Source organism: Emys orbicularis, chromosome 4 (assembly GCF_028017835.1).
Source record: "Emys orbicularis isolate rEmyOrb1 chromosome 4, rEmyOrb1.hap1, whole genome shotgun sequence".
In the NCBI taxonomy this organism is placed as follows: Eukaryota; Metazoa; Chordata; order Testudines; family Emydidae; genus Emys; species Emys orbicularis.
In genome coordinates this window covers 3847188-3875161 of record NC_088686.1, presented here as the reverse complement: position 1 = coordinate 3875161, position 27974 = coordinate 3847188, and the positions used below count along the sequence as shown (strand labels likewise).

Sequence of the window (27974 nt, the reverse complement as noted above, 5' to 3'; positions counted from 1 at the left end):
CCGCCATGCAGCAGGAAGCGGTCAGCTGCCGCATGAGCGGCGCGGCCGGGGAGCCCGGCGCCCCGGGGGCGATCACCCTGGAGGACCTGGACAGCATGGCCGAGGAGCAGAGCCCCGACTCGGCTTATCACAGCAACGGCTGCAGCCAGGACGACGACGCCGAGCAGGAGCGCCTGCTCAGCTACTGGCAGAGCGTGGGCAGGGGGCACCAGGTGGACGTGCCCAGGGGTAAGAGCCCGGCCGCGAGGCGAGGCGAGGCGAGCTGCGCCCCGCTCGCCGCACGGCAGCGCCACAGGGTCACGCTAAGCGGCCGAGGAGTCCCCTGGGCTCCCCCAGGTCCCAGAGTCAGAGGGGGGTGGCTATGTCCGAGCCAGGGCTAAAGAGACCAGACGAAATGGCGAGCATGGGGAAGAGGCAATGCATTATTAAACGGGTTGTATTTTGTGCTACAGCCCCACTTCTCATCTTCATCTCCAACCTCAGCTAGTTTTTCAGTCTGCCACCATAGACGTGTAAAACGGGAGCCAGTATCCAAGGCTAGCCCAACAACGCCGGGTGACATTGGAGGAGGGTGGTGCTCTCGCACCCTTTTTAAGGTAATTGAAAGGCCATCCCTCAGAAGACTGGGCACCACCTCACAACAAAATACAAATCTAAATCTGAGCCTTTCTGTACAAGTGTATTTAATTCATTTTTATACAGTGAACGAATATGCCTGTAAATGCTGAAACAGTGTCGAGCTGGGTTAAACCTCTTAACAATAAAAATAAACCGTTTAGGATTTAGCGAGATTACGCAGAAGGAATTGAGAAGGAAGGAGCATATTTATTAGGAACATGATATTCCATGTTTACCAAAATACCTTTCTAATTCTTTTAGGAATCTCACATTACTGTCCTACCATTAACAATTTTACTTTTGTTTTATGCACTATGCAGTGTTTTCAAATGCTTTGGCTGTAGAGTGAGATTCAAAAGAAAGGGAAGAGGAGCAATGATCCTTCCAACCAGTGAGAAGGGAAGAGATTACAACTTGTGTCATCACTGTGACTCTTTAATGGAATTGGCTTCCACACTGGTGAAACTGAAAACAATTTGTGTACAGTTATGAGGCTTGTGTAGATGAAAGTTTACTCTTCTTGGAAGAAAGCTGATACATGCCTGTGACTACAGGAAAAGGGGCAGGGAGCACTGTTTAGACTGTGGTTCTACTGTAATTGATCTCACAGCTTGCACAAATATTTTTGAAACAGTGACTTCAGCGAGGCTGCTGCTAAATATCTGATTTGCAAGCCAGCTTTTACACCTTCCAATTTATATTTATTGTCATATATATCAAAAAATTTAGTCACTACCATCATGAAATTTCCCACAGTAATATTTTAATGTGAGGGTGTGGATAGGGAGAACTTATATTAAAGTTTGTTTGGTATTAGCTATTGTGTTACAAATATTGCCTTTTGACTATAGTTAAGGGAATGTAAATTAGACCTAGTTTCAGGGGTTTTGGGGAAATTACACTTCCAATTCTGAGATGTATGGCCTGAACCATCAAGAACAGCGCAGTGTGCATATGAGATAACTGGATCAAACCATGGATAAACGAAGTCACAGCTAAATCTTTGTTCAAGATAATTTTGGAATTTTTAAAAAAGATTGGAGTAATTTTTCAGGTCCTAGGAACTTGACTCATTTGTAATACAAGACATAACACTAAGTAAAAAATTTGGACAGCTCATCTCTAAAACAGTTTAATTTTCTTTGTTTTTGTTTTTTGTAAACATCTTTGTCACCATCCTTGATGCTCACTGTTTTTACACAGTGAACAGAGACAGAATCAGAACAGGGTAAGACGATTCAGTTTAGTGACCTACAATAGGCAAAAAGTGACTTTTTGCTTCTTTATAATAGATCAAGCCTAAAAGGTGTGTGCGCGTTTATTTTTTGTTTTACTTCCATTTTTGAGAAGTTCAGGAACCTGAACCACTATAGTTATCAGAGAACTTGTAGGATGACATGCAAGGAGAAACAAAGATAACCGACTGATTTTTATTCAGACTACTTAACATTTGTGGGCATTAAACAAACTGAGAAATACTTGAGAGAGGATTTTCCCCAACATCCCCACCTTTCAGCTAAAGTATGAGAAAGTTCAGTCCATATCTGAGATCAACAGGACTTCAACAAAATCAGCAGAAAATAAACTAGACTTTATATTCCCAAGATTAAAACATAACACACCAACCAACAAGTCACAAACCCCAAATTATTTTTCATTTCAGGACACATTTACGTTTCTCATCCTAACCTTAATTCTCTTTCTTCCTGCATTACAATTAGGGATGGGCAAACTGGTTTGGGCAAACAGACAAACCCTTGCGCCTCCCTTAAAACTGAAAAGGCATTATAAAGAGGTTCAGGCATAGAATCATAGAATATCAGGGTTGGAAGGGACCTCAGGAGGTCATCTAGTCCAACCCCCTGCTCAAAGCAGGACCAATTCCCAACTAAATCATCCCAGCCAGGGCTTTGTCAAGCCGGGCCTTAAAAACCTCTAAGGAAGGAGAATCCACCACCTCCCTAGGTAACGCATTCCAGTGCTTCACCACCCTCCTAGTGAAACAGTGTTTCCTAATATCCAACCTAGACCTCCCCCACTGCAACTTGAGACCATTGCTCCTTGTTCTGTCATCTGCCACCACTGAGAACAGCTGAGCTCCATCCTCTTTGGAACCCCCCCTCAGGTAGTTGAAAGCAGCTATCAAATCCCCCCTCATTCTTCTCTTCTGGAGACTAAACAATCCCAGTTCACTCAGCCTCTCCTTATAAGTCATGTGCTCCAGACCCCTCATCATTTTTGTTGCCCTCTGCTGGACTCTTTCCAATTTTTCCACATCCTTCTTGTAGTGTGGGGCCCAAAACTGGACACAGTACTCCAGATGAGGCCTCACCAATGTCGAATAAAGGGGAACGATCACGTTCCTCGATCTGCTGGCAATGCCCCTACTTATACAGCCCAAAATGCCGTTAGCCTTCTTGGCAACAAGAGCACACTGTTGACTCATATCTAGCTTCTCGTCCACTGTGACCCCTAGGTCCTTTTCTGCAGAACTGCTACCTAGCCATTCGGTCCCTAGTCTGTAGCAGTGCATAGGATTCTTCCGTCCCAAGTGCAGGACTCTGCACTTGTCCTTGTTGAACCTCATCAGGTTTTTTTTGGCCCAATCCTCTAATTTGTCTAGGTCCCACTGTATCCGATCCCTACCCTCTAGTGTATCTACCATGCCTCCCAGTTTAGTGTCATCTGCAAACTTGCTGAGAGTGCAGTCCACACCATCCTCCAGATCATTAATAAAGATATTAAACAAAACCGGCCCCAGGACCGACCCTTGGGGCACTCCGCTTGAAACCGGCTGCCAACTAGACATGGAGCCATTGATCACTACCCGTTGAGCCCGACGATCTAGCCAGCTTTCTATCCACCTTACAGTCCTTTCATCCAGCCCATACTACTTTAACTTGGCGGCAAGAATACTGTGGGAGACCGTATCAAAAGCTTTGCTAAAGTCAAGGAATAACACATCCACTGCTTTCCCCCTCATCCACAGAGCCAGTTATCTCATCATAGAAGGCAATTAGGTTAGTCAGGCACGATTTCCCCTTGGTGAATCCATGCTGACTGTTCCTGATCACTTTCCTCTCCTCTAAGTGTTTCATAATTGATTCCTTGAGGACCTGCTCCATGATTTTTCCAGGGACTGAGGTGAGGCTGACTGGCCTGTAGTTCCTCGGATCCTCCTTCTTCCCTTTTTTAAAGATGGGAACTACATTAGCCTTTTTCCAGTCATCGGGGACCTCCCCCGATCACCATGAGTTTTCAAAAATAACGGCTAATGGCTCTGCAATCTCATCCGCCAACTCCTTTAGCACCCTCGGATGCAGTGCATCCGGCCCCATGGACTTGTGCACGTCCAGTTTTTCTAAATAGTCCCGAACCACTTCTTTCTCCACAGAGGGCTGGTCACCTTCTCCCCATACTGTGCTGCCCAGTGCAGCAGTCTGGGAGATGACCTTGTTCGTGAAGACAGATATTGTTTTTGTACATGATGACAGCCCACTACACTTTGCCTTCTTTTTGGGGCTTCCTTAGAAGATACTGTGTCTAGGAAGTCATCAGACCTCCTGGGGTTTTCAATCCAGTAGGTAGTGGTGCTGGATCTACTTCTGTAGGGAGTAGGGAGAATAACCAAGAACTCAAACTTTCCATGATAAAATGGAGCAGAGTCCTTCCCCATTTGAGATTCATATGACCAAGGTGAAGGCATGTCCATTGTGGGGAAAGGTAACCCCTTCACACAAAAGAAGTCAATTTCCTAATATATATTATTTGATTATACTTTTTTTTTTTTTTTTACTAAGATTTGCTAGACAATATTACATACTATTTTGGAAACACAACAGAAAGGAAATTATTTTGCAGCACCCACACTTTTGTAAATAAGACCTTTCTATAACCTATTTTGCAAGGCTGAGTCAAGGTTGAAAACGGAATCAATGAAAATTCCTGATTGAACTAACAACTATACCTTTGTACTAAGGTAAGATTTTTCCTGAAAGAAAAAATGACCCAAGTAGACTTCCCTACTTGGGCAAGTAAGTTTGTGTTCTGCTCCCCCATGACAAATACCACAAAACACTTTTATAGCTATTTTTATCAGAGGATTTCAAAACCCTTTAAGTTAGATATCATTTCCATTTTACAGTTGGGGAAACTAAGGCACAGAGGGCAAGCGTGTACCCTTGGGCCATGTCTTCTATAGGCACAGAAGATTAAATCAAATTCTGAAGGCAAGTGAGGCTGTTGGACTAAAATTAGAGAAAAGTGCTATGACAAACCCTATTACAGTTCTTAAGGCATTCAAACAGAGGGGGGGGGGGGGGGGGGTTGGTGGCAGATCCAGAAAAAGTCAAAGCTTTAATTGAGATGCCACCCCCTAAAAAATGTGTCTTATAAGATGCAACTCCTCAGTATAATATAATTTTGGAACAAATTCAGACTTAGCCTGTCCTCAGAAGACCAAGATAGATTCTGCGTATTGGAGATTAAAACACAGAAGCATTGGCTAACAGAATTTGTTGTCTACATCCCTAGTATGGTCTTTTTTTGCTGTTCCCAATTCTACAGCAGTTGACCATCCCATCTTTAGCTAGGTCTCTGTGGGAGGGTCTCCATTTCCATAGAGATGAATGGAAGCCCATAGCATTGTCCTAGTTTTCAGGCACTGAGACCAGGTACCCCCAAATAAAGCGAATACTTTGAGAGCATGAGAGAGGTTCACAAGATATTTTGAGGGTCTTAGATTATTTTCAAGCTTGTGACAGACCACCATCAAATTCATAATGAACATGGGAGACCAAAATAAGGTCCCGCCTTAGATGCCAGAGATTGCTCATGCATTTGAGATTTGAACTTGACTTAATATACACACCAAGAAAGTCTGCAGTGGTAGTTGATACCTTATCAAGGAACCCTTTTGATCACCCAGATTCTCCAGAGGCTCAGAATGACAAATACTCACAGGCCTGTTTAGATTTCCTTTACATCTCTAGAAAGACAGGCAGAATGAGCTGGAGTATGTCCTGGCAATATCTCTATTGTGAAACAAGGTGAGAGAAGTAGCTTTCAGAAGGATACTGTTTATTCTAATGAAGTTATTTATTTTTAGTGTTTGTAGAAAGTGACTGATACTATTACTGTCGCAACAGCAGGCCCGATTCAAACCAATGCCTATCCACTGGACCATGGCAAATGCCTCAACATAACAAATACAAAAATCTTCCTTTAGTTATAAACATAGTTGCTTCACTATCTATTATCACCAGAAGCAGAAAACCTGTAATAGCAGGTATTTCAGGTTACTTTATTCCAACTTAAATAAGAGACTCCTTACAAAGCTTTAAAAAACTGGCAAAACCAAGCCTATTCTACTTGCTTGAAGCATCCAGTTGCTGAATTTTAAAGTTATTAGCCAAGATATTTAACGCCATCATAATATAAAAGGCACTGCGTGTGCCATATACCTACTTAGGTTAGTGACTGACAAGTAGAATCCTTCTCTCTTTTCTGAAGTGAGGCCTACAGCAGGTATGATGAATTTAGATCAGGTGCCTGGTATGACATTCAGTATCTGGTGAATGTACATGCTAATAAGACCCACCACAATTAGAGGTTACCGAATCTTCATGTTAACGGACTTCTAAACCAAGTCCCATCAAATATATCAGACCACTCCTACCCTCTTCCCACTGAAATCCCACCAAAAAGACTTGCTTCTTCCATAACACTCAGATATAGTGTCAATCCTAATTACCATTTTAAAATTTAAATAATTGAACCTTCAAGATGTACACATACTTGTACTGAATCACCATCTAGTTGTAGGGCTGCAATTCATCCTTCTTCAGCCTGTCCCCTCCCAAAGTTATTTAACATCTTATGTCAGGTCTGAATGTTAAGCTTTTAAGGACATGCACCATATGTCTCAAGTACCTAACATACCTGTGGGCACTATTTTAAAAATATATATGATATACTAGTTTTCATGGAATGCTAAATCCATAAAAAGTGTTCAGATTTAAAAAACAGTTTGAATAGAGCAATACGTATTTTACTTCACAGCTCCACAACACAAGTTGTTTGGCTGACATTCCAAAGGCTTACCTTCAGGCTAAACATGAAAAATTTCCTCTAATGGAATTTTTTTTAAAAGGTCATTAGAAGGGATGAAATAGAGCTTATAAAGAATACCTTATGCACCCTTTGCTACAGAGATACTTCAATATATCAAAAACCTTATTCCAACTACTCTCCTAAGACAAAGGTAAAAAATCCTTTTACTATAAGCAGCATAGACAGGAATGTTATTCAGTGATTTAGCTTAAATTAATTTGCTTTAGTACAAAGTTTTCCTACTAACTCTCAATGTGTTTCAGGTTATATATTTTATGGGACCAACTTCCATTGGAGAGACACAAGCTTTTGAGCTTATACGGAACTCTTCTTCAGATCTGGGAAAGGTACTCCGAGGGCTAATGCAGCTGCACCGCTGTAGCGCATCTGGTGCAGACGCTCTAAACCAGTGCTTTTCAAACTTTTTGTATTGGTGAGCCCCCTCACGTAGCAAGCCTCTGAGTGTGACCCCCCTCCTTATAAATTAAAAATGGGGAGGTAATGTAATTTAATGGGGACTTGGGGCTGTCAGCCCCACGAAGCTGACAGCTTGCAACTCCCATGTAACTACCTTGCAACCCCCTGAGGGGTCATGACCCCCAGTTTGAGAACCCCTGCTCTAAACTGACAGAAGAGAGCTCTCCCATTGACTTATTTACTCCACCCCATGATAGGCGGTAGCTATGTCAGCTGGAGAAGTTGTCCTGCCGACAATGCGTTATCTACATTGGCGCTTAGGTCAGTGTAATTTACATTGCTCAGGGGTGTGGATTATTCACACCCCTGAGCAATGTAAATTGCAGGGAAGTAAGTGGTAGTGTAGACAAGCCCAGAGTGTCACAACTAAATAGAAGGCCGAACAGATAGTTTAGCACAAATAGTTAGCACCTACTCTAAGGGACTACTCAAGGTGAAGAGGCCTGTTAACACTCCTGCAGTCATAGGACAAAAAGGGGGGTTAGTGGGTTACAGATCGTTGTAATAAGACATAAATCCAGTGTCTTTTTTAGATCATGATTTTTAGGGTCTAGCAAAGTTATGAATTTCAGCTCCCAGGCTTGTCTTTTGAAAGTGTTGTTCAGATTTCCTTTGAGGATGAGGATTGATAGGTCAGATATAGACCGATCGCTTTGTGAAAAGTGTTCATCCACAGGTGATATTGTGTTTTTGTCTTTTATCATTTTCCTTTGTGAGGTCAGTCGAGAGCATAGCAATTGTCTGATTTCAAATGGCCCCTTAGAACATGTGCTAACTACATGTATTAAACTACCTGTTCGAACTTGTATTTAACTGTGACACGGAGTACCTTTCCCAGACCCAAAGAAGAGCTGTGTAGCACGAAAGCTTCTCTCCTCCCAACAGAATTTGGTCCAATAAAATATATTACCTCACCCCACCTTGTCTCTCTAATATCCTGGGACCAACATGGCTACAACTATACTGCATATCAAATTGTAAGTCAGCTTCCGAAGATCTTAAAGCAGGATATGATCTTTTAATTACTAACCAAAAAAATTAAGGTTTAAATCACAGGTCAAAATTAACCAATATTAACATTTTCAATAACAGAGTTCTCTTCATTAGAAGATGACATTCAAGTCACACAAACAAACAACATGAGGCATGCATGCTCTTGGATAAAAAATAATAAAATATAAAGAGAACTACTGTAAAGATCTAAAAACGTAACTAAATTTTCCACGCAATAGACATCTACGCTTCTGGTGTACAAGATGAAACTCAGTCCTACTAACGAATATTGTTACTTACCTTCCAGTAACTGTAGTTCTTAGAGATGGGTTTTTTACACACATTCCACTCAGTGTCCATGTGGATCAGATTGGATTCTTTTGAACATCAATGTCTGCTAAGACCACACTAGGTGCCTACAGTCGAGGACATGAAGGGTGGGGTGGCCACAACCCAAAATCAATAGAGGGTCCTGTGGCACCTTTAAGACTAACAGAAGTATTGGGAGCATAAGCTTTCGTGGGTAAGAACCTCACTTCTTCAGATGCATCCAATATGCTCCCAATACTTCTGTTAGTCTTAAAGGTGCCACAGGACCCTCTGTTGCTTTTTACAGATTCAGACTAACACGGCTACCCCTCTGATACTTGAACCCAAAATCAGTTACTTCACCAATAAGAATCCTGTAGGACCGGGAGTCCTCTGAGTGGTGATGGAGGGTGCTTTTTGAAATCTGTGTGAACAACACATCTTGAAGAGCCACAGTTACTGTGACTAAAATGGTTGCCCAGAGCTAGAGTAAACAGAAGCTTACCTGAAGAATAATTGTAGAATCTTCACTCTACCAAAACTAGCATCCAACCTGGTAGCTTGCATCAGAGAATAATGAGTGGTAACGGTCTGGATTGAACTCCATGTTGATGCCCTACATCTCTCTGATATGGGGATATTACCCAAGCAGGTCAACAAAGCTGCTTGAGCAGTGAATGAGCTTTAATCTGTCCAGGTAGATCTTTCTTAGCCAAAACTTGTCATAACACAATCAGAGACCTGCTTTGACAGTCTTTGATGACATAGGTTGCTCCTTAGCCCATTCCACAAATGCCACAGTCTAGATGTACACCTGAATGGCATGGTCATATCTAAATAAAATGACAATGTTCAGGATTATCCAGCATGTGAAGTCTCATTTTACCTAGAGTGGAATGCAGTTTAGGGAATGTGAAAAGACTGATGCAGAAGCTGGAAACCACCTTAGGCAGAAACTTAAAGTGAGATCTGAGAGTGACAATGCTCTCGTGAAAGAATGTTGGGGGCACCCCACCACAAAGGCCTGAATCTCTCCTATTCCCCTGGCTGATGTGATGGCCACCAAAGAGGCTGTCTTCCTCAACATGTGATAAAGAGACCTGGTAGCCAATGGTTCCAAGGGTGGACCCATCAGTCCAGTCATCACCAAGTTGAGGACCAAGGCAGGAGGGAGTTCCCACTGCCAGACCAGTGGGCAAGCATGTGAGCACCCAATGAAGAACCTTGTTAGGTGCTAGAAAATGGTACAGCCTTGTGCAGGAAGATGATTCACCAATGTCTCTGCCAGGTGTACTCATATCAAACTACGGGTCAGGTTTTATTGTTTTAGAGAAAGTAAGTAGTTCAGTATAGCTGAAATCGGGGCTGCTACCAAGGAAGAGCTGATGCTGCATTGCCCAGACAGAAACCCTCTTCCATAAGTCAGTTTGGGCAAGGGTTTCCTGTTTTGGAGCAAGATGGCTTGAAATGCAGCAGAGCAGATCCTCTCTGTAGATGTTAGCCAGCCAGCATCCAGGCTATCAGATGCAGGATTCAGCCATTGTTCTGTAAGACCAGATCTGGTAAGGAGATGAGATGTCATTGTGAAAGGTTCACAAGGCTTGAGTACCAAAGCTGTCTGGACTTTGCTGGAATTATGATAACGCAACCTGCCTCAATTTCCTCGAGACCCAGGCATCATGTGTCTTAATGGAAAGGCATACATCACACCAGGAGCTCACCAGAGGAAAGAGAAAACATCAAAGACAGCATCTGCGCTTCCCATGCAGCAGAACCTCAGGTACTTATGGGGACAGGTTGCAAATAATGATAGAACTTTAAGAAATGGACCAACCAGTCCATGCTGTGCCTTTTGGTAGAGGTTGGTGTATCTACCAATCTTAACCGCCCTTGCAAAGATTGCAGGTGAAGTCTGGCATGCTGCCTGTGATATATGTCCATTCCAACATGTACCCCAAGAATCTGAGACTGGTCGTACTCAGAGTGTGTTTCAAGTTGCTCAAAGAGGGTGAGCACAGTCTGCAGTTTCAGAAAGGTATGCTCTAATATACCTGAAATCTAAAAGTGCCCCAATAAACTATGCTCAGAGACAGGGTCAGTGTGGATTTTTCCTTGTTTACCCTGAGTTCCAGCACAGCAAAGAGGCTTAGTGTCCTTTGAAATAAGTCTGTCACTTGCTGGGAGGATTCTCCCTGTATCAGCCAGTCACCTAAGTAGGAATACACCTGGACTCCTTGTCTTCTCAGACAGGCCTCAGCTAGGACATGGGGAGTACACGCGGGCCTGTGGAGAAACCAAAGGGTAGGATTCTACTGATAGTGAAATACGTATCAGGAATCTCAGTTATTTTCTGTGAGCAGGATGCATTAGATGTGAAGGTAGGCATCTTGAAGGTTGAGAGCTGGCAAGCCAGTCCATGGGATCCAAGGAGGGGATTTACAGAGGCAAGAGTCACAATATGGAATTTGAAGCAATGGACAAAGGTGTTGAGATGGTGAAGGCTGAGGATAGGTCTTCAACCCCTCCAACCCCCTCTCTTCTTTGGGATTGGGGAATAGTGGCAAGTGGGACAGGTGGTTGCCAAAAAGAGTGACAGGAGGAGGATCTGCAGATGGTCTAGCCAGACTCTCAATGTACATGTGAAAACTGGTTTATGTCAGGAGTCCTGGAATGTGGGGCAGCCAAGGAAGAATGTGGTGAAATCACTGCCTCTTCCTCAAGGCTCGGAGGACTGTTAATGCGGATAGTGACTGTGGTCTGTCATACGGTTGCTATTGTCTCAGGTGCTTCCTTTTTGGGGATGAGATGCACAAGCCTAAAGAGCTCAAAGTAGTTTTGGACTCTTAGGACATGGAGAGCCTCATCCATATCATTGTTAAAGAGCTCACTGTCTTTGAATGGAAGGTCCTCCATGGTGACCTAGACTTCCAGTTTAATTTCCATTGCTTAATGCTACAAAGACCTCATCACCCTGGCACTGGCCATTGATCTGGTGGCTGCATTTGATGCATCAAGTGCCACTTGGAGCACTGTTTGGGCTGAAAGCTTTCCAGTTCCTCAAGCTGTCCTTTCCACAGTCTGTCCCATAAAGGAAAGTTGTATGTGGAGAGCAGCACTTGAACATTCACCACTCCCAACTAAAGTCTTGGTGTCACCATGCCTTCATGGGTCACAACTGAGAATACCAAATTCAGGACAAGCTGCTGGGGAAAAGGGCAGACACCCCAAAACTGGTGGTTATTCTTCCATGAGATATACCAAACCAGCAACAAAAGTAAACTTCTGTCTCACCACACTGGCTAACAAGAAGTCAGAAATACAGCCTCCTTAGGTATTCCAGTCCTGGATTCAACACCCAGACACTAGACTTAAAGATGAGTGGTTCTTTAAAATCAGTTTCATCAAACAAAAGGTTCTCCTGATCCCAAAGGACCAGCCACACACCCAGGTCAATATATAACTCAGATCTTACCCAATAATCATGCTATTGCCGGTCCTTTAGTATTTAAAATCTAAAGGTTTATTTATAAAAAGACAGACAGACAAGAGTTAAAATTGGTTAAAGGAATCAAATACATACAATAAATGCGAAGTTCTTGAATCAGGCTTGTAGCATGGATGGAGTAAATTGCTGGCTTATTGGTTGCTTCCAAATCATTGGAAGGTTCTCAGTCCCTTGGTTAGAATGCTTAGTATAAGTCCATAGTCCAGAGGCTAAAGCAGGAAAGAGGCCAAATGGAGATGTTTCCAGGGCCTTTTATAGCTTCTCCCATGTGGAGGGAAACTCATTGTTCCAATCAAAGCCCTCAGCACAGTTTGTGGAAAAGTACAGGCATACAAGATGGAGTTCAGTACCACATGCGCTAGTCACATGCCCTTGCATGCTTCGATGAGTTATAGCAGCCATTACCCATAGTCTGGCTGAAACGTCCTCAGGAAAGTCCATCAGGTCCATCAAGTTATCTCAAGTGAAGGGAAACCCATTGTTCTCACTGTGGAAAATTACAGGTAGCAAGATGGTGTTTGGGGTCACATGGGCAAATCACATGTCCATGCATAATTTCACTTAGTCACAGCAGAAGCCATTACCTATACTGCAGATGGAACGTTCATAGAAAGTCCATTAAGTGTAGACAGGCGTCTCCCATGGTACACTGTGAGTTAAGTGTTCCTTGATGAGCCATTTTAACTTGAATAGTCCCTTCAAGATGTGCAGGCTAAATACCTTGTGGGTGCTACCCAGGAGCAAACATTTGAAATCCAGGTATAGAGCCAATACTCCTAATATCAAATACAAAAATGATACATGCATACAAACAACACAATCATATGCAGCAAATAACTTTTCTACTGACACCTTCACACTTTATACAAGATTTGTTGCAAATATGTAACAGTGGTAGCAATAATGATCTACATGGTCATATTTTAATTAGACAATGTCACACTTGGGTATACACTTTCCTCCAAAAGAGGTTTGATTTCTTCAGGTCTTTCTCTTGAGAGGAAGGCTTTGGTTAGCCCTCCTGCTTTGGCTTCGCATGAGCCACCTGTAATACAAGAATACCAGTAGGTTTTCACAGAAATATTCAAACCCTTTAGCTAGCACCTGATGTCTCCTGTTGAGAGCTTTCGATGTTGCTGTGACTAAGACAAGCATATGCCCAATCAATTAGGCTGATTCGAGCAGTCCATCATTAATGGGCCTGGCCACTTGCCACAAGGAGGAAGGCTGCAGGATATCCAGAAGCTTATGTTGATTCTCTTGGATGAGTCTTCACAGCAAAATATCCAGCATCTCCACTATTCTCTTTAACGGGTGCTAGAAGACCATTAGCTTGTCCATAGAAGCAGTGGATTGAGGATTAACTGCCTCATCTGGGGAGGAGGATGAGATGGCTAAAGGCAGGTGACCTTCAGGAAGTGGTCACCTCCACTGTATTCTTCTTCTCCCTCCATGAACTGAGGTTGAGCCAAGAGAGGGGCCTGGGCTGACAGGAGCTGTCTCTTTGGCAAGACAACCTTAGATGAAGCTAGCTTTCTCCAGTGCAGAACAAAAAACTTTGAAACCAAAAATATTTTTTGTGAGATGGAATTCTTATTTTCCAAACAGCCTTACCTACAAGCCTTAGAAAAGACCAAGTTTGCACATGCTTAGTAGAGACTTATTTGAGAATAACAGCTAAAATTGCTGAAGATTCTGTCCTAACTGAGCATGCTTAAGCTTCTCACATATCCTACTACTGTACTGGCCAGACTGCACATGTGAATCCCCACAGAGCAACTGAGCATGTGTCATCCCCTAACAGCTCCTACATGTCACCATACTGCACATAAGCCATCCCCACAGAATCTGTGAACACGCTGCAGCCCACGGTAACAGGGGCAAAGACAGACCTTCCATGAAATGGCTGATCCAGGCTGGGATGGGGCTTGGGCTGGGCATTGGGACTCAGAGCAGAGAGCTTGTGTCTCTTATGTTCTCAATGACCTTCCTGCTGGCATCCAAGCAGCATGGAGGAGAAAGCTGTCTGATTCAAGTGCAGAGTAGCCAAAAGCCAGACCTGGGGAAAGGAAAGTAGCTCGGGAAGAGGACAAGAAGTCTGGTGAGACTGGGACTGTGGGAGGAGAGAAACTGGGATACACTGAGCAAGGAGACTAGGGGGATGGGAGCCAGTAGGCTTTGGGGCACAAACACTGAGATTGTACAAGAAGCTGCGACTGGCTGGACGAGGAGCCTGGGACAATCAGTGTGGGAAAGAACAGGGGTGCAGGGGAGGGGACACAGATCTGACAAGGGGCTGGGTGTTCAGGGAGAACAGGGACTGGCTAAACAGAGAGACTGACAAGGAGCCAGGGAAGGGAAAAGGTCGGGGGAGAGACTGAGATTCGATCAGGAGCTCAATGGAAGGAAACTAGGGCTGGAATCTGGGGGACTGGGCCTGGGAGAGAAGAGAAGTTGGATGGGGAGCCTGGAGAGGGACACTAGGACTGGCTGAGCAAGGAGACTGGGTCTGGCATGAAACTGGGTAGGCAAGAAGAATGAGACTGGAACAAGGAGCTTGGGGTGGAGAAAAGACGAGTGGGACAGGGCAGAAGGGTCTGTACCCACTAAAACACACTCCCCTCCAGAGTCTCACCATTCCGCTACTGTTAGCAACTATCTCTGAAACACCCACACACAGTGTCTCTCCTCCCCCTCTAGTGCTGACCCAAATACAGGATGACAACCTGCAACTGCTATCAGTTACTCCATTAGCTCAAGTGACAGAGGTCTGTGCAGTGGATCTAAAAGGTTCCAACCCTGCAGAGGACTCATGTTGGTGTCCCTATAATGCCATATGAGGGAATTTCTTGTTATTCAGTTTGCTTTTAAAAAAAACCTAGGAAATTACATACAAAAACATATTAAAAGACTATTAAGGTCGCAAAGCCAAGCACTCAGAAGTTAATTCTGGCATTTCCTTAGGGGCCTCATGCCACCTTAATTCAGCTGCCTTGGTGCCAGGACTGTGATCACGAGCAACACACATGACACTTAAGAGGCTCATTTTTTTTATATTCAATATCGTCTTTGCTTACAAACAGAGCAAAGACGTATGCAAAATGCTAGTGTGCCTTTTAGCCCAAACAAAACTGGTAGCTTTTTGATTTTAGACTTGCCAGTGTCTTATGCTATGGCATTATGACTAATCTTAAAATATTAATCCACTGTGAATTCTTTCTGCATTAGGATGTGAAAAATTTACAAATCTGAAGTTATGAAACCTATTTTGTCCTGATTTAAGCTTTTGTACATTACAGCTTCATTTTCCTAGAAAGTCAATATTTACTATTACAAAAGTTGACCAATTCATTTTGTCATTTTAAATATCTTCTGCACCTTTAAAGCTAAAGTAAAATCCCTTATCAAAAGTAGGTTATGTATCTAATTACATCATTAATATATGACAAATATGTATAAAATATTATGCAATCGATGGAAACAATTGCAATTTAAAAAGCCTTTGACATCGCAGGTTTTAAAGTAGCGTGTAAAAAAATTCCCCGTGTTATTTAAATATTGAGTTAGGGACCTGTGGCTGTTTAAAACAAGTTTTCAAAGGACATGGTCTTCAGTGAAACATATAGCTGGCACGTTTCTTAAGTTTGGCCATTTTATTCCTTCTTAGCTTAATTCAGTCATTCCCCCCTGCAAGAAACCTCAGTCGTTTTTAAGGTTAACAAGACAAAGCAAACTTCTTTTCAAGTAAGCTGTAGTGCCTATCTGTGGTATTTAGATACCATATTAATGTCAAACTGAATTTTGTACAAGTTGCATGCACAAACTCCTGATCAGTTCTGTGACTGAAATCCCTTGTTTTGCTTCAGGGCTTTGGGTTTTTTTAAAAATCCTCTCCTACTTTGAATTCCTTGTTATTAGGGAAGGCTTGAGTAAGGAGGCAGATATTGCCCCTTTCCAGAGGACATGCTTCTATGCTGATGACTCTTGTTAAAAAAATGTGTTAATTAAATTTGTGAATGAACTCCTGGGGGGAGAATTGTATGTCTCCGGCTCTGTTTTACTCGCATTCTGCCATATATTTCATGTTATAGTAGTTTTGGATGAGGACTCCGCATATTGTTTGTTTTAAGAACATTTTCGCTCTAGATTTGACAACACACAAACAAGGTACCAATCTGAGATTTATAAAGATGGCTACAGCACTCGACCCAAGGTTTAAGAATCTGAAGTGCCTTCAAAATCTGAGAGGGACGAGGTGTGGAGCATGCTTTCAGAAGTCTTAAAAGAGCAACACTCCAATGCAGAGACTACAGAACCTGAACCACCAAAAAAGAAAATCAACCTTTTGCTGGTGGCATCTGACTAGATGATGAAAATGAACATGTGTTGGCCCGCACTGCTTTGGATTGTTATCAAGCAGAACCTGTCATCCGCATGGATGCATGTCCTCTGAAATGGTGGTTGAAGCATGAAGGCACATATGAACCTTTAGCGCATCTGGCATGTAAATATCTTGTGATGCCAGCTACAATAGTGCCGTGCGAACACCTGTTCTCACTTTCAGGTGACATTGTGAATGAGAAGCATTATCTCCTGCAAATGTTAAACAGACTTGTTTGTCTGAGTGATTGGCTGAACAAGAAGTATGACTGAGTGGACTTTTATGCTCTAAAGTTTTGCATTGTTTTATTTTTGAATGCCAGGGTTTTTTTTGGACATAATGCTACACTTGTAAGTTCAACTTTCATGATAAAGAGATTGCACTACGGTACTTGTATTAGGTAAATTGAAAAATACTATTTCTTTTGTTTGTTACAGTGCAAATATTTGTAATAAAAAATATATAGTGAGCACTGTACACTTCGTATTCTGTGTTGTAATTGAAATCAATATATTTGAAAATGTAGAAAACATCCAAAATATTTAAATAAATGGTATTATATTATTGTTAAACATCAATTTTTTTAATCGAGCGATTAATCGCGATTAATTTTTTAAATCGCTTTTCAGCCCTTATATAGAGAGGGTATGGATGTGGCCCACATATATATATATATATCTCAAACCATATGGCCTTGAGGATGTCACATGGGCTGCAGTTGTATGCTGATTGGGGCCGCACGTTGAGAACCACTGGACTAGACTCTTATCTAGGCATTGCTTCCTGAGCAGCTGTATATGTTGGGCTTCTCTACTGGGGCAGTGGAAGTGTCAACAATCAACAGGGAGTATAGGAGGACTCAGATGGTATGTTACTTTGCAATATGAATAAATAGAAAGTCTAAAATTTGTTATAATTTTAGAGGTTCAAAGGTAAGAAAGTCAACTGACTATGCCTTTCTACACTGAGGTAAGTCAGGCTCATTTTTAACAAAAAACAAAAGCAAAGCGGTCCAAAATAAAACCAGATGTGCTTACTCCTTATTTCTGTAGTTTCAATTCTAGAATTAAAAACATATGATGTCATTGCAGACATGGCAGAGCCAATCCAGCAACTGACCAGAAATAATCAACATCAGGAGAGGGAAAGTATCCCATTTACACTGATACACCGCAAAGAAAAGGTAATTATTTTCCTGCAAAGTATTTATTCTGGTATTTGAAATGAATACACTTTGATAAGCAATTTAATTTTCTAAGTGTTGCAAGACTGATGATGTAACTGAAAACATGAGGAAACAAACCTGGCCCCAATGTCTAACAGTCCATAATTGAAGAAGGGGAGAACAGTGCACACGAGTGATTGAAATCAGTATGCCTAGAATGAAAGTTAGGTGACCCAAAACCACTTCAGTATGTGAACATCCTAAATCAGTATCTGAATGTGTACTTAAAAGAGTTTAAAGGATATTTTCCCTTTATTTACCTTGTAAAAGGAAAGTTCAAAATTTTGAATACATTTCCTTTCCAAATGAAAATCCAGAATGTGTGTCTTGACAGGTATGCAAGAGATGCTATTTTCAAATGTAATTTTAAAAAATAAAGTCAATGTTTTCCCAAGCAATTAGATTAAGTCCAAATTAAACAGAAAAAGTTAAGGTGAGAAAGAGTATGAGATTTGTATGAACACTGCATAATAGCTACTGAAAGCTTAATGCAAGCTAAATACTTAGATATTTTAACTTCAAAAGTAAGAGTCCAAAAAAAAAAAAAAGACTGCCCTCGAGTGTGCTTTTGATTTGTGAATTTGCCATTTTGTACAATCCATGCTTGCTCTGATCCAGAGAACAGAATACCTTCTCTCTACTCAGAGCCTGGGTCAGTTACACTCTAGTTCTGCTTTGCAGATTTCAGGAATACATATGTAGATATTATCTTTAAAATGCCTCCAAGATAACATTTCCTCTCCTTAAGACTATTTGAAATTAATTTCTAGTTTTCTACTTCCACTCTCAAAATATATCACTAAGCTGGCTAATCAAGTGGTGGGGTTAACTTCTCTGTTTATCAGAACCATTATTTTATCAGAACACAAAGGCTGTTACCAAAAGTGCGAGTAAAAAAAAAAATTCTCGACAGATATTTAAAAGCAAAAAGGTGAAGCCAGCAGAGTTGAATTATCTATCTATGGCTAATTCAATTAATTTCACCCTGTTTAAAAATAGACAGTACTAGTTGTTATTGGAACTACAACAAACATTCAATGCAAACAGATTTCAGACCAGGGATTTTTCACCAGTTGTATGCACTGTTCACTAGTCATTACAAATAGCAGCATGGTCAGGCAGAAGGGGTCAGGGTTGGAGGAAAATGGGCGGAAGAATCTGAAATCTGTAGAGCATACTCCCACCCAGAAGCTGGAATCTAACCCGATTCCTAAGCCTGGCCATTCCTCTGCTACCAGCAACTGTGAAACCCACCAGCAAAGTATGCATCTCACCCCCCTCTAGTGAAAGTCCACACAGAAGTAGTACATTATCATCCTCTGTCACAGGGGTAGGCAACGTATGGCACGCGTGCCAAAGGCAACATGCGAGTTGATTTTCAGGGGCACTCTCACTGCCTGGGTCCTGGCCACCGGTCCGGGGGGCTCTGCATTTTAATTTAATTTTAAATGAAGCTTCTTAAACATTTTAAAAACTTTATTTACTTTACATACAACAATAGTTTAGAAATATATTATAGACTTATAGAAAGAGACCTTCTAAAAATGTTAAAATGTATTACTGGCACGTGAAACCTTAAATGAGAGTGAATAAATGAAGACTCGGCACACCACTTCTGAAAGGTTGCCGACCCCTGCTCTATCAGTTACTCCTTTACTTCAAGTAGCAGAGGATCTAAAGTTTCCACAACTACTAATAAACCATGTTGGTGTCACCATGATGCCACATGAGGGAATTTTCTCAGTTGCTTTTTTAAAAGCCTAGGAAATTATAGTGGTGTTGTAGCTGTGTTGGTTCCAGGGTATTAGAGAGAGAAGGTGTGATTTAATAACCTCCTACATGGGGGAAGGCTACTACAGCTCCTCTGCCAGGAACCAAAAACAGTGGGTGTTGATAAGGCAAATCATAGGATCATAGAATATTAGGGTTGGAAGAGACCTCAGGAGGTCATCTAGTCCAATCCCCTGCTCAAAGCAGGACCAACACCAACTAAATCATCCCAGCCAAGGCTTTGTCAAGCCTGACCTTAAAAACCTCTAAGGATGGAGATTCCACCACCTCCCTATGTAACCCATTCCAGTGCTTCACCACCCTCCTAGTGAAATAGTGTTTCCTAATATCCAACCTAGACCTCCCCCACTGCAACTTGAGACCATTGCTTCTTGTTCTGGCATCTGCCACCACTGAGAACAGCCGAGCTCCATCCTCTTTTGAACCCCCCTTCAGGTAGTTGAAGACTGCTATCAAATCCCCCCTCAACTTCTCTTCTGCAGACTAAATAGCCCCAGTTCCCTCAGCCTCTCCTCGTAAGTCATCCCTTCTGTAGTGGGGGAACCAAAACTGGACGCAATACTCCAGGTGTTGCCTCACAAGTGTTAAATAGAGGGGAATAATCACTTCCCTCAATCTGCTGGCAATGCTCCTACTAATACAGCCCAATATGGCGTTCCCCTTCTTGGTAACGAGGGCACACTGCTGACTCATATCCAGCTTCTCGTCCACTGTAATCCCCAGGTCCTTTTCTGCAGAACTGTTGCTTAGCCTGTAGCAGTACATGGGATTCTTTCTTCCTAAGTGCAGGACTCTGCATTTGTCCTTGTTGAACCTCATCAGATTTCTTTTGGCCCAATCCTCTAATTTGTCTAGGTCCCTCTGTATCCTATCCCTACTCTCCAGCGTATCTACCTCTCCCCGCAGCTTAGTGTCATCTGCGAACTTGCTGAGGGTGCAATTCATCCCATCATCCATATCATTAAGAAAGATGTTGAACAAAACCGGCCCCAGGACCGACCCCTGGGGCACTCTGCTTGATAAGGGCTGCCAACTAGACATCGAGCCGTTGATCACTACCCGTTGAGTCTGACAATCTAACCAGCTTTCTATCCACCTTATAGTCCATTCATCCAATCCATACTTTTTTAACTTGCTGGAAAGAATGCCGTGGGAGACCATATCAAAAGCTTTGCTAAAGTCAAGATATAGCACATCCACCGCTTTCCCCATATCCACAGAGCCAGTTATCTCATCATAGAAGGCAATCAGGTTGGTGAGGCATGACTTGCCCTTGGTGAATCCATGCTGACTGTTCCTGATCACCTTCCTCTCCTCCAAGTGCTTCAAAATGGATTCCTTGAGAATCTGTTCAATGATTTTGCCGGGGACTGAAGTGAGGCTGACCGATCTGTAGTTCCCCGGGTTCTCTTTCTTCCCTTTATTAAATATGGGCATTATAGTTGCCTTTTTGCAATTGTCCGGGACCTCCCCCGATCGCCACAAATTTTCAAAGATAATGGCCAATGGCTCTGCAATCACATTAGCCAACTCCCTCTGCACCTTGGATGCATTAGATCTGGACCCATGGACTTGTGCACGTCCAGCTTTTCTAAATAGTCCTTAACCTGTTCTTTCACCACTGAGGGCTTCTTACCTCCTCCCCATACTGTGTTGCCCAGTGCCGCAGTCTGGGAGCTGACCGTGTCTGTGAAGACCGAGGCAAAAAAACCATTGAGTACTTCAGCTTTTTCCACATCATCTGTCACTATGTTGCCTCCCTTATTCAGTAAGGGTCCCACACTTTCCCTGACCACCTTCTTGTTGCTTACGTACCTGTAGAAACCCTTCTTGTTACCCTTCACATCCCTTGCTAGCTGCAACTCCAATTATGCCTTGGCCTTCCTGATTACACCCCTGCATGCTCTAGCAATATTTTTATACTCCCCCCCAGTCATCTGTCCAAATTTCCACTTCTTGTAAGATTCCTTTTTGAGTTTAAGCTCACCCAAGTTTTCACTGTTAAGCCAAGCTGGTCACCTGCCATATTTGCTATTCTTTCTGCACTTCGGGATGGTTTGTTCCTGCGCCATCAATAAGGCTTCTTTAAAATACAGCCAGCTCTCCTGGACTCCTTGCCCCCTCATATTAGCTTCCCAGGGGATCCTGCCCATCAAGTCACCCAGATTGTTCCCTCCCTCTCCCCACCCCCAAGTACAACTTCCTGAAAAGGCTCACATATACTAATTCAGACTGGATTCTCCAGAGACCAAGAAACAGGGAAAGTACTTTAGAATAAACCACCTGAGTTTTAACTGACTTGAGGCTCTTTTTCCTGTTCCAACAAACAGAACTTTTTCTCTAAGGGGGGGAGGGGCTGAGACTAATGGGTAACCTCTAGTGAACTTTTGGTATGCATATAGGAAAGTACTTTTTTTTATTTTGTAAGTTGTCTCTATAATGCTTTTAACCTTATGAACAAAAAGCACTGTTCAAGAGCTGTGTGCTAACTTCTAACTGCTGGCAATACATTAGTCATAGTGCTCAGAAAAAAAATAAAGAGCAGACAGTGGTCTTTTAAGCAGACTGGCTTGCTGGGGATACCACAGTGTAGATCAGGTAGTGCTGCAGCCTTAAAACCTCTGCAGGAGGGAGTGAGACAGTTTCCACCCAGGAGAGGTGATGGCTGGAACCTGGAAATCTTTAAGCAGGTTCCTGAAGGGATCATAGAGGGGGACTACAGGTGCAGTTATCCTGAAACTGTGACAATTACATACTATTTTCCTCTACAGGATCTGTGCCTCATTCAATGGATGTGATGGAAGGTGCTCTGGGTATGAATCAAGGCTGTGTAGTACAGGAGGCTGTTGTCTATAAGACCCCTGTCTCATTTGTTGCAGAAATTTAGAAGGTGTGTAGGAATGAGGCAGGGGATTGCAAGAAGAGAAAGATCGTCTCAGTTAACACAGCTGAATGCTGCCCTGGAGAATCAGATTCTATCCCTGCCTCTGCCCCCACGTTCTTATGTAATGCTGGGCAAGTCACTTAAAACCAAAATTTTCAGGGGTGTTCACTAATTGTGTTCCTCATTTTCTGGGTGCCCAACTTGAGACACTAGGGCAGGGGTCGGCAACCTTTCAGAAGTGGTGTGCCGAGTCTTCATTTACTCACTTTAATTTAATGTTTCATGTGCCGGTAATACATTTTAATGTTTTTTAGAAGGTCTCTCTCTATTAGTCTATATATTATATAACTAAACTATTGTTGTATTGTAAAATAAACAAGGTTTTCAAAATGTTTAAGAAGCTTCATTTAAAATTAAATTAAAATGTTGGTCTTACGCCGCCGGCCCGCTCAGCCCGCTGCTGGTCTGGGGTTCTGTTCACCTAGGCCGGCAGCGGGTTGAGCGGGGCCTGCGGCTGGGACCCCAGCTGGCAAGGGGCCGGCAGCCAGAACCCCAGACCGACAGCGGGCTGTGCGGCTCAGCCCGCTGCCGCTTAGGGGCTCCGTCCGCCGGCGCCTGCCAGCCGGGATCCCGGCTGCCGGACCCGCTCAGCCCGCTGCTGGTCTGGGGTCCCGGCCCTGCCCACATACAGTGGGTACTTACCTTCTCCTTGGTTCTGGCCCATTCTCTTCCTCTCTCTCTGCACTGAGCTGAGGGTGGAAGTGCACTGAGCACAGGGCTGGGGGTGAAGGAGCAGGCTGGGGGTTGGGGTGTAGGGTCTGGCCAGGAGCTAGAATGAGGGAGGGGGCTCAGGGTTGGGGCAGGAGGTTTGGATGTGGAGCGCTTACCTGGGCAGCTCCCATTTGGTGCGAGGGGTGCAGGTGGGAATGTGTGTGTGGGGGGTGCAGGAGCTCCCGTTTGGTGCTCAGGGTGGGGGTGGGGATGTGGGGGGTGCAAGAGTCAGGATGTGGGGGGTGCATGGGGTGGGGGGGGCTGGGTATGTGGGGGGGTGCAAGAGTCAGGGCAGAGGGCTGGGGGCATATGAGGGGGGTGCAGGTGTCAGGGCATGGGGCGTGGGGGGGGTTAAGGAGCCAAGCAGAGGGCTGGGTGTGTGTGAGGGGGGTACAGGGCTCAGGGCAGGGGCCTGGGGGTGTGCGGGGCAGCAGAGCTCAGGGCAGAGGGCTGGGCGTGTGGGTTGGGGTCGTGGGATGCTCACGGCAGGGGGCTGGAGGGGATATGCTCGGATTCCACCCCCACCTTCCCCAAGGCCCTGCCCCCGCTTCTTCTCTGCCTCCGCCGGGAGCAGTGAGCACGCTGACTCCGCTCCTCCCCCACCCCCTCCCTCGCAAGGGCCATCAGCTGATCGGCCGGCAGGGAGGAAGGGATGGAGGAGGAGGGGCAGGAACCCAGCACACTGCAGGAAGAGGCAGGGGAGCCGGCAGGACCAAGCTTCTGCCCCTTGCCCCCTGCCCCCGCAGGAGGGGGCAGAGAAGAGCAGGCCGGGCCAGGCTGTGCAGGATTTTTAATGGCACTCTGCCGCCTGCCGGGACCCCGGCAGGCAGCAGCGTGCCATTAAAAATCGACTCGCGTGCCATAGGTTGCCGACCCCTGCACTAGGGTATGATTTGAATAAATGCTGAGCACTCACAGCTGCAACTTATGTTAGTCGGAGCTGTGCTTTGAACATATGAAGTGTTACATAATGCTAATTACAGACACTCCCTGACTTACGCAAGCATTCCGTTCCATAACGCTTTGCGTAAGTCGGGAACGTATACCTGACAATTACACGCACCAAAAAAAAAAAAAAAGCTTACAGAACTTACGGAATTTTTTCCGTAAGTGCGGATTTGCATAAGTTGGGTTTGTATAACGCGGGGAGCGTCTGTATACGGAAAAAATCATGTTATTGGCCTCTCAAATTAAGCACCCAAAATCAGTGTATACTTTTGACCTGTATCTCTGCCTTCAGCTCCCCTTTGGTATAATGGGGATAGTAATATCCCTTCATCACACATGAGTGCTGCAAAGATTAATTAATTAAGGTTCATGAAGCACTCAGACACTGCATGGTGAGTTCTATAGAAAAGCCCAGGAGGAAATTAATACGGTCCTTAGAGCTGGGTTTGAATAGTGTGGAGCTAATAAAATGTAAAGCCACACATTCAACAATGAGGATAAAACAAAATACTGAATAGCTGCTCATTAAGTGAGCACTGTCCATCTGTGCACTGAATGAGGCAGCGGTTCTGGAGGGAAAAACAGTAGGTCATCATGTAATTAGAGACTGTACCATAATGCATAGGTGTAAGGGGGCTGAATTAAGGTTGCATGAGCAACTTTAATTCCTGGTATTTCTTTATCTTTGAGTGCTTCACTTTGAAACCTGAATGTTCTTTGAACACAGTTGGTAATTTACAGTAGTACTGCAAACTCATTGAATGCTAAATCAGTGCAAGTTACATTACCTTGTCACTAACCTCCACATAAATCTGTTTTATGATCAAGTTACAGCACCATTGATTATGGCCCTTGTCAAGGTAATCATTTATATTGATTAGAGTTAATGGAAAACTTGGAAAAAATGAATATATCAAAATCTGCAGATGGTCCCACTACCAGAGTTTTAAGTCTTAAAAAATCCTGCTACTTACCAGTGTAATAGTCTTTTGAGGCAAGTAGCTAGCACACAGCTATATCTCAGAAGACAATGCCCATTAGATAACCTTAGTATTTGAGCTAGCTACAAAAAAGTGAACTAAATATTTAAGACTTGAAAAGCAATATTCTTTCCATTTTTTTTTAATTGAAACATCTAGACTTTAGTATAAATCACTAGTCATTCTTTTCATTCTCCTGCCCGTCTACCAGTTAGCTTATTTCCTTTCAAAGTAGGCAAAGGATCTGACTTAGTCATCTTAAAACACAGAGGAGTTCTTTAAATTACTCATACCAAAGCTTAACGTCAAATTAAGATACTAACTCGTCTGATTTTTTGTTTGCAGTTTGGGGAAGTGCTTTACGAAAAACGTCAGTATGGAAAAGCTAAATGGGCTTGTATTAAAATGCAAGAAGAACAGTATGAACAGAGCATATGTCTGGGATTCATGAAGCTTATGAAATATATTTGTGAGCAGAACTCTTCAGGTAACTACAGATGCTAGTTTTGAATTAGAACATCTTCTGCTATTTATGCTCCAGCACCTCTCATCAATTCTAGTTTGATTTGCACCAACCAGTTCCAAATACACAATCCTTTAGAGTACAAACAGCTCCCTGTGACAGCTTCTTTGTATTGGAAATGAAAACAAACCAAACAAAAAAAACCCAAACGGAAGTGCCTCCTTGCACACTGAGTACACGATCAGCACTAGACAAATGAGTTTTTCCTGAAAGGCTGTCTGGATATTGGTAGTTCAAATATTTCTAAACTGTTAGAATACTACTGAAAAATACTAAGAGTCAGTTTGCACAGCTAAAGGCCAGAAAAGACCATTAGATCATCTACTTCTAATCTGATCCCTTGTATAATACAGGCCATTAAATTTCACACAAGTACCTCTGTATTGAGGCAAACATGCTTTAGCCAACACAAGCTATCTTCCTTGTATTGAAAGGCATCCAGTCTTGATTTGGAAATTTGTTCCAATTATTATCACCCTCTCTGTTAAAAATTTGTGCCTAATTTCTAACATAAATTTGTCTGGCTTCAGCTTCCATATATTAATTTTTGTGCCCTTTTCTGCTACGTTACAAACCCTGTGTACTAAAGGGCTCTTCTCCCCCCAGAAGTACACATACACTAATCAAGTCACCTCCAGTTTTTCAACTTCCTTTCTAAAATGTGGACACCAGAAATGGACAAAGCATCCCAGTATCAGTCTCATCAATACCCATATACAGAGGTAAAAATCACCTCCCTACTCCTATTCCCCTCTTTATCCATCCAAGGATTGCATTAGTCCTTTTTGCCACAGTTATCATATTAGGAGCTCACATTGAGTTGCTTGTCCACCATGAGCCCTAAACCTTTTTCAGAGTCAGTGCTTTCCAAGATACAGTCCCTCATTCTGTAGATATGGCCTGCACTACTAGATGTGTAACCCTGCATTTGGGTGTGTGTGTGTGGGTGTGTGTGGGTGTGTGTGTGGGTAAAATATACATACAAACCCATTAGATTAATAAACCTAGAAAGACAAGTGTCAGAGTTAAGGCAGTTTGTGTGGTCTTCTCTACACAGGGAGTTATTCCTGTGTAACTCCATGTCTGGAGGCCCCTATTCTACAATAAGAATGCTCCTATTCCAAATCCAAGTGGATTAAGTTAATTCAGATAAAGGTACTCTTATTCCAGAACAGCAGCATCCACTTGTGGAGTTAATCAGGAATAATTAATCTGCTTTAAATTCACAAACTACATTACTCCGCGATTAACTTTCTTGTGTAGACAAGCCCTGTCTTTGCTAAACCTAACTACATCTAGACAGGGAAGAGCTCTCATAACACTTCATTTTAATATATTGTACGTGCTGCAATTCCAAGGCACAGTGGAATGTTAATATCAACAGTTGCCTCCAGCCAACAGCACCTAAAGCCACCAATTTCTAAAACTACTGAATTCCATTCTGCTATGAAAAAAACTTTTCCACTCTACAGTACTTTATCTATGCTTAGCTTAAGAATGTTCAATATTAGTTTTAAAACTTCATACATATTGAGTGCAAAAGTTCTCTTTTGTATTCTCTAGAGTGATGGTCATGTATTTTTCTTCAGGATTGTACTTGGGGATGACTATACCCATTGTGACTCTAGTGCATACTAACGAAACTCACTCAGAGATAACACGTTCAGTGACAGTCGCATACTACCTGCCTGAACTACTGCAGGAGCAGCCACCTCAGCCTTATGATTCTGACATAATTATTGAAGAGTGGCCTCCTACTGTTGTTTATACTAGGTAAGAAACATATTAATCCTATTATAGTAAAGCCTTAAGTAGTATAGGTCTCTTTCTATATATTTAAAATAGGATATGACAAATACTAAAAGCTAACATTGAAAATCAAAGCTTGTGTTATATCTTTATTAAATACCGCTTGTTTCAGAGACCAAAGTCAAAGTCAACTCAGGAGGTAACTATTACATTCTGTAGACTGTCGCCGACCTTACTGACATTACAGAAGTATTTAATTTTTTGAAGTAAATTAGTTACGGTGATACTTGTATGGGGCCTTTTTATTAAAAAAATTGAATGATGAGTGCAACAGGGAACATTACACCTGACAATTGTAAATTTTGGGTTAAGAAACATTGTAGCAGTTATCACCGTATATGGTGCATACATTAAGCAGTATCATTGAGAATCACCATAGAACCACTGGGAAGAGAAAAAAAAAATCTTCCAGGTTTAGAGGGGACTCCAGGAAATACAATAAAAGAATAGAATATAATTAACAATTGGTTGTTGCAGGAGCTTCAGAGGGGTCACCAATGAAGACTCTATAATGAGAGAAATAAACTTCTTGGCAGAACTTCTGGAGAGCCCTGAGCTATGTTTGCAGAATATATTCATTGTTGCAGGATACACCAATCCAGCTGCTGCAAATCGACACAATGAAATATGGTTCCTGCAAAGACCGTAG

General features: G+C 42.9%; 2 protein-coding genes across 2 annotated transcripts in view; one reads left to right on the top strand and one right to left on the bottom strand.

The window, feature by feature from the left end:
• FANCM (FA complementation group M) overlaps positions 1-27974 on the bottom strand; it is a 154533-nt gene that overhangs the window by 105955 nt on the left and 20604 nt on the right. The window lies entirely within an intron of this gene.
• Positions 6-27974, top strand: LOC135878315 (heme-binding protein 2-like). The gene is made up of 5 exons (XM_065403944.1): positions 6-228; positions 17486-17577; positions 25339-25480; positions 27106-27289; positions 27803-27974. Exons 1-5 carry the CDS (start codon positions 6-8, stop codon positions 27972-27974), a joined length of 813 nt encoding a protein of 270 aa, XP_065260016.1.

Coding starts and splice junctions, on each gene's coding strand:
- LOC135878315 (XM_065403944.1), top strand. CDS start 6: ATGCAGCAGGAAGCGGTCAGCTGCCGCATGAGCGGCGCGGCCGGGGAG. Junction 25,481..27,105: donor TTGTGAGCAGAACTCTTCAG/GTAACTACAGAT, acceptor ATTTTTCTTCAG/GATTGTACTTGGGGATGACT. Junction 27,290..27,802: donor CCTACTGTTGTTTATACTAG/GTAAGAAACATA, acceptor TGGTTGTTGCAG/GAGCTTCAGAGGGGTCACCA.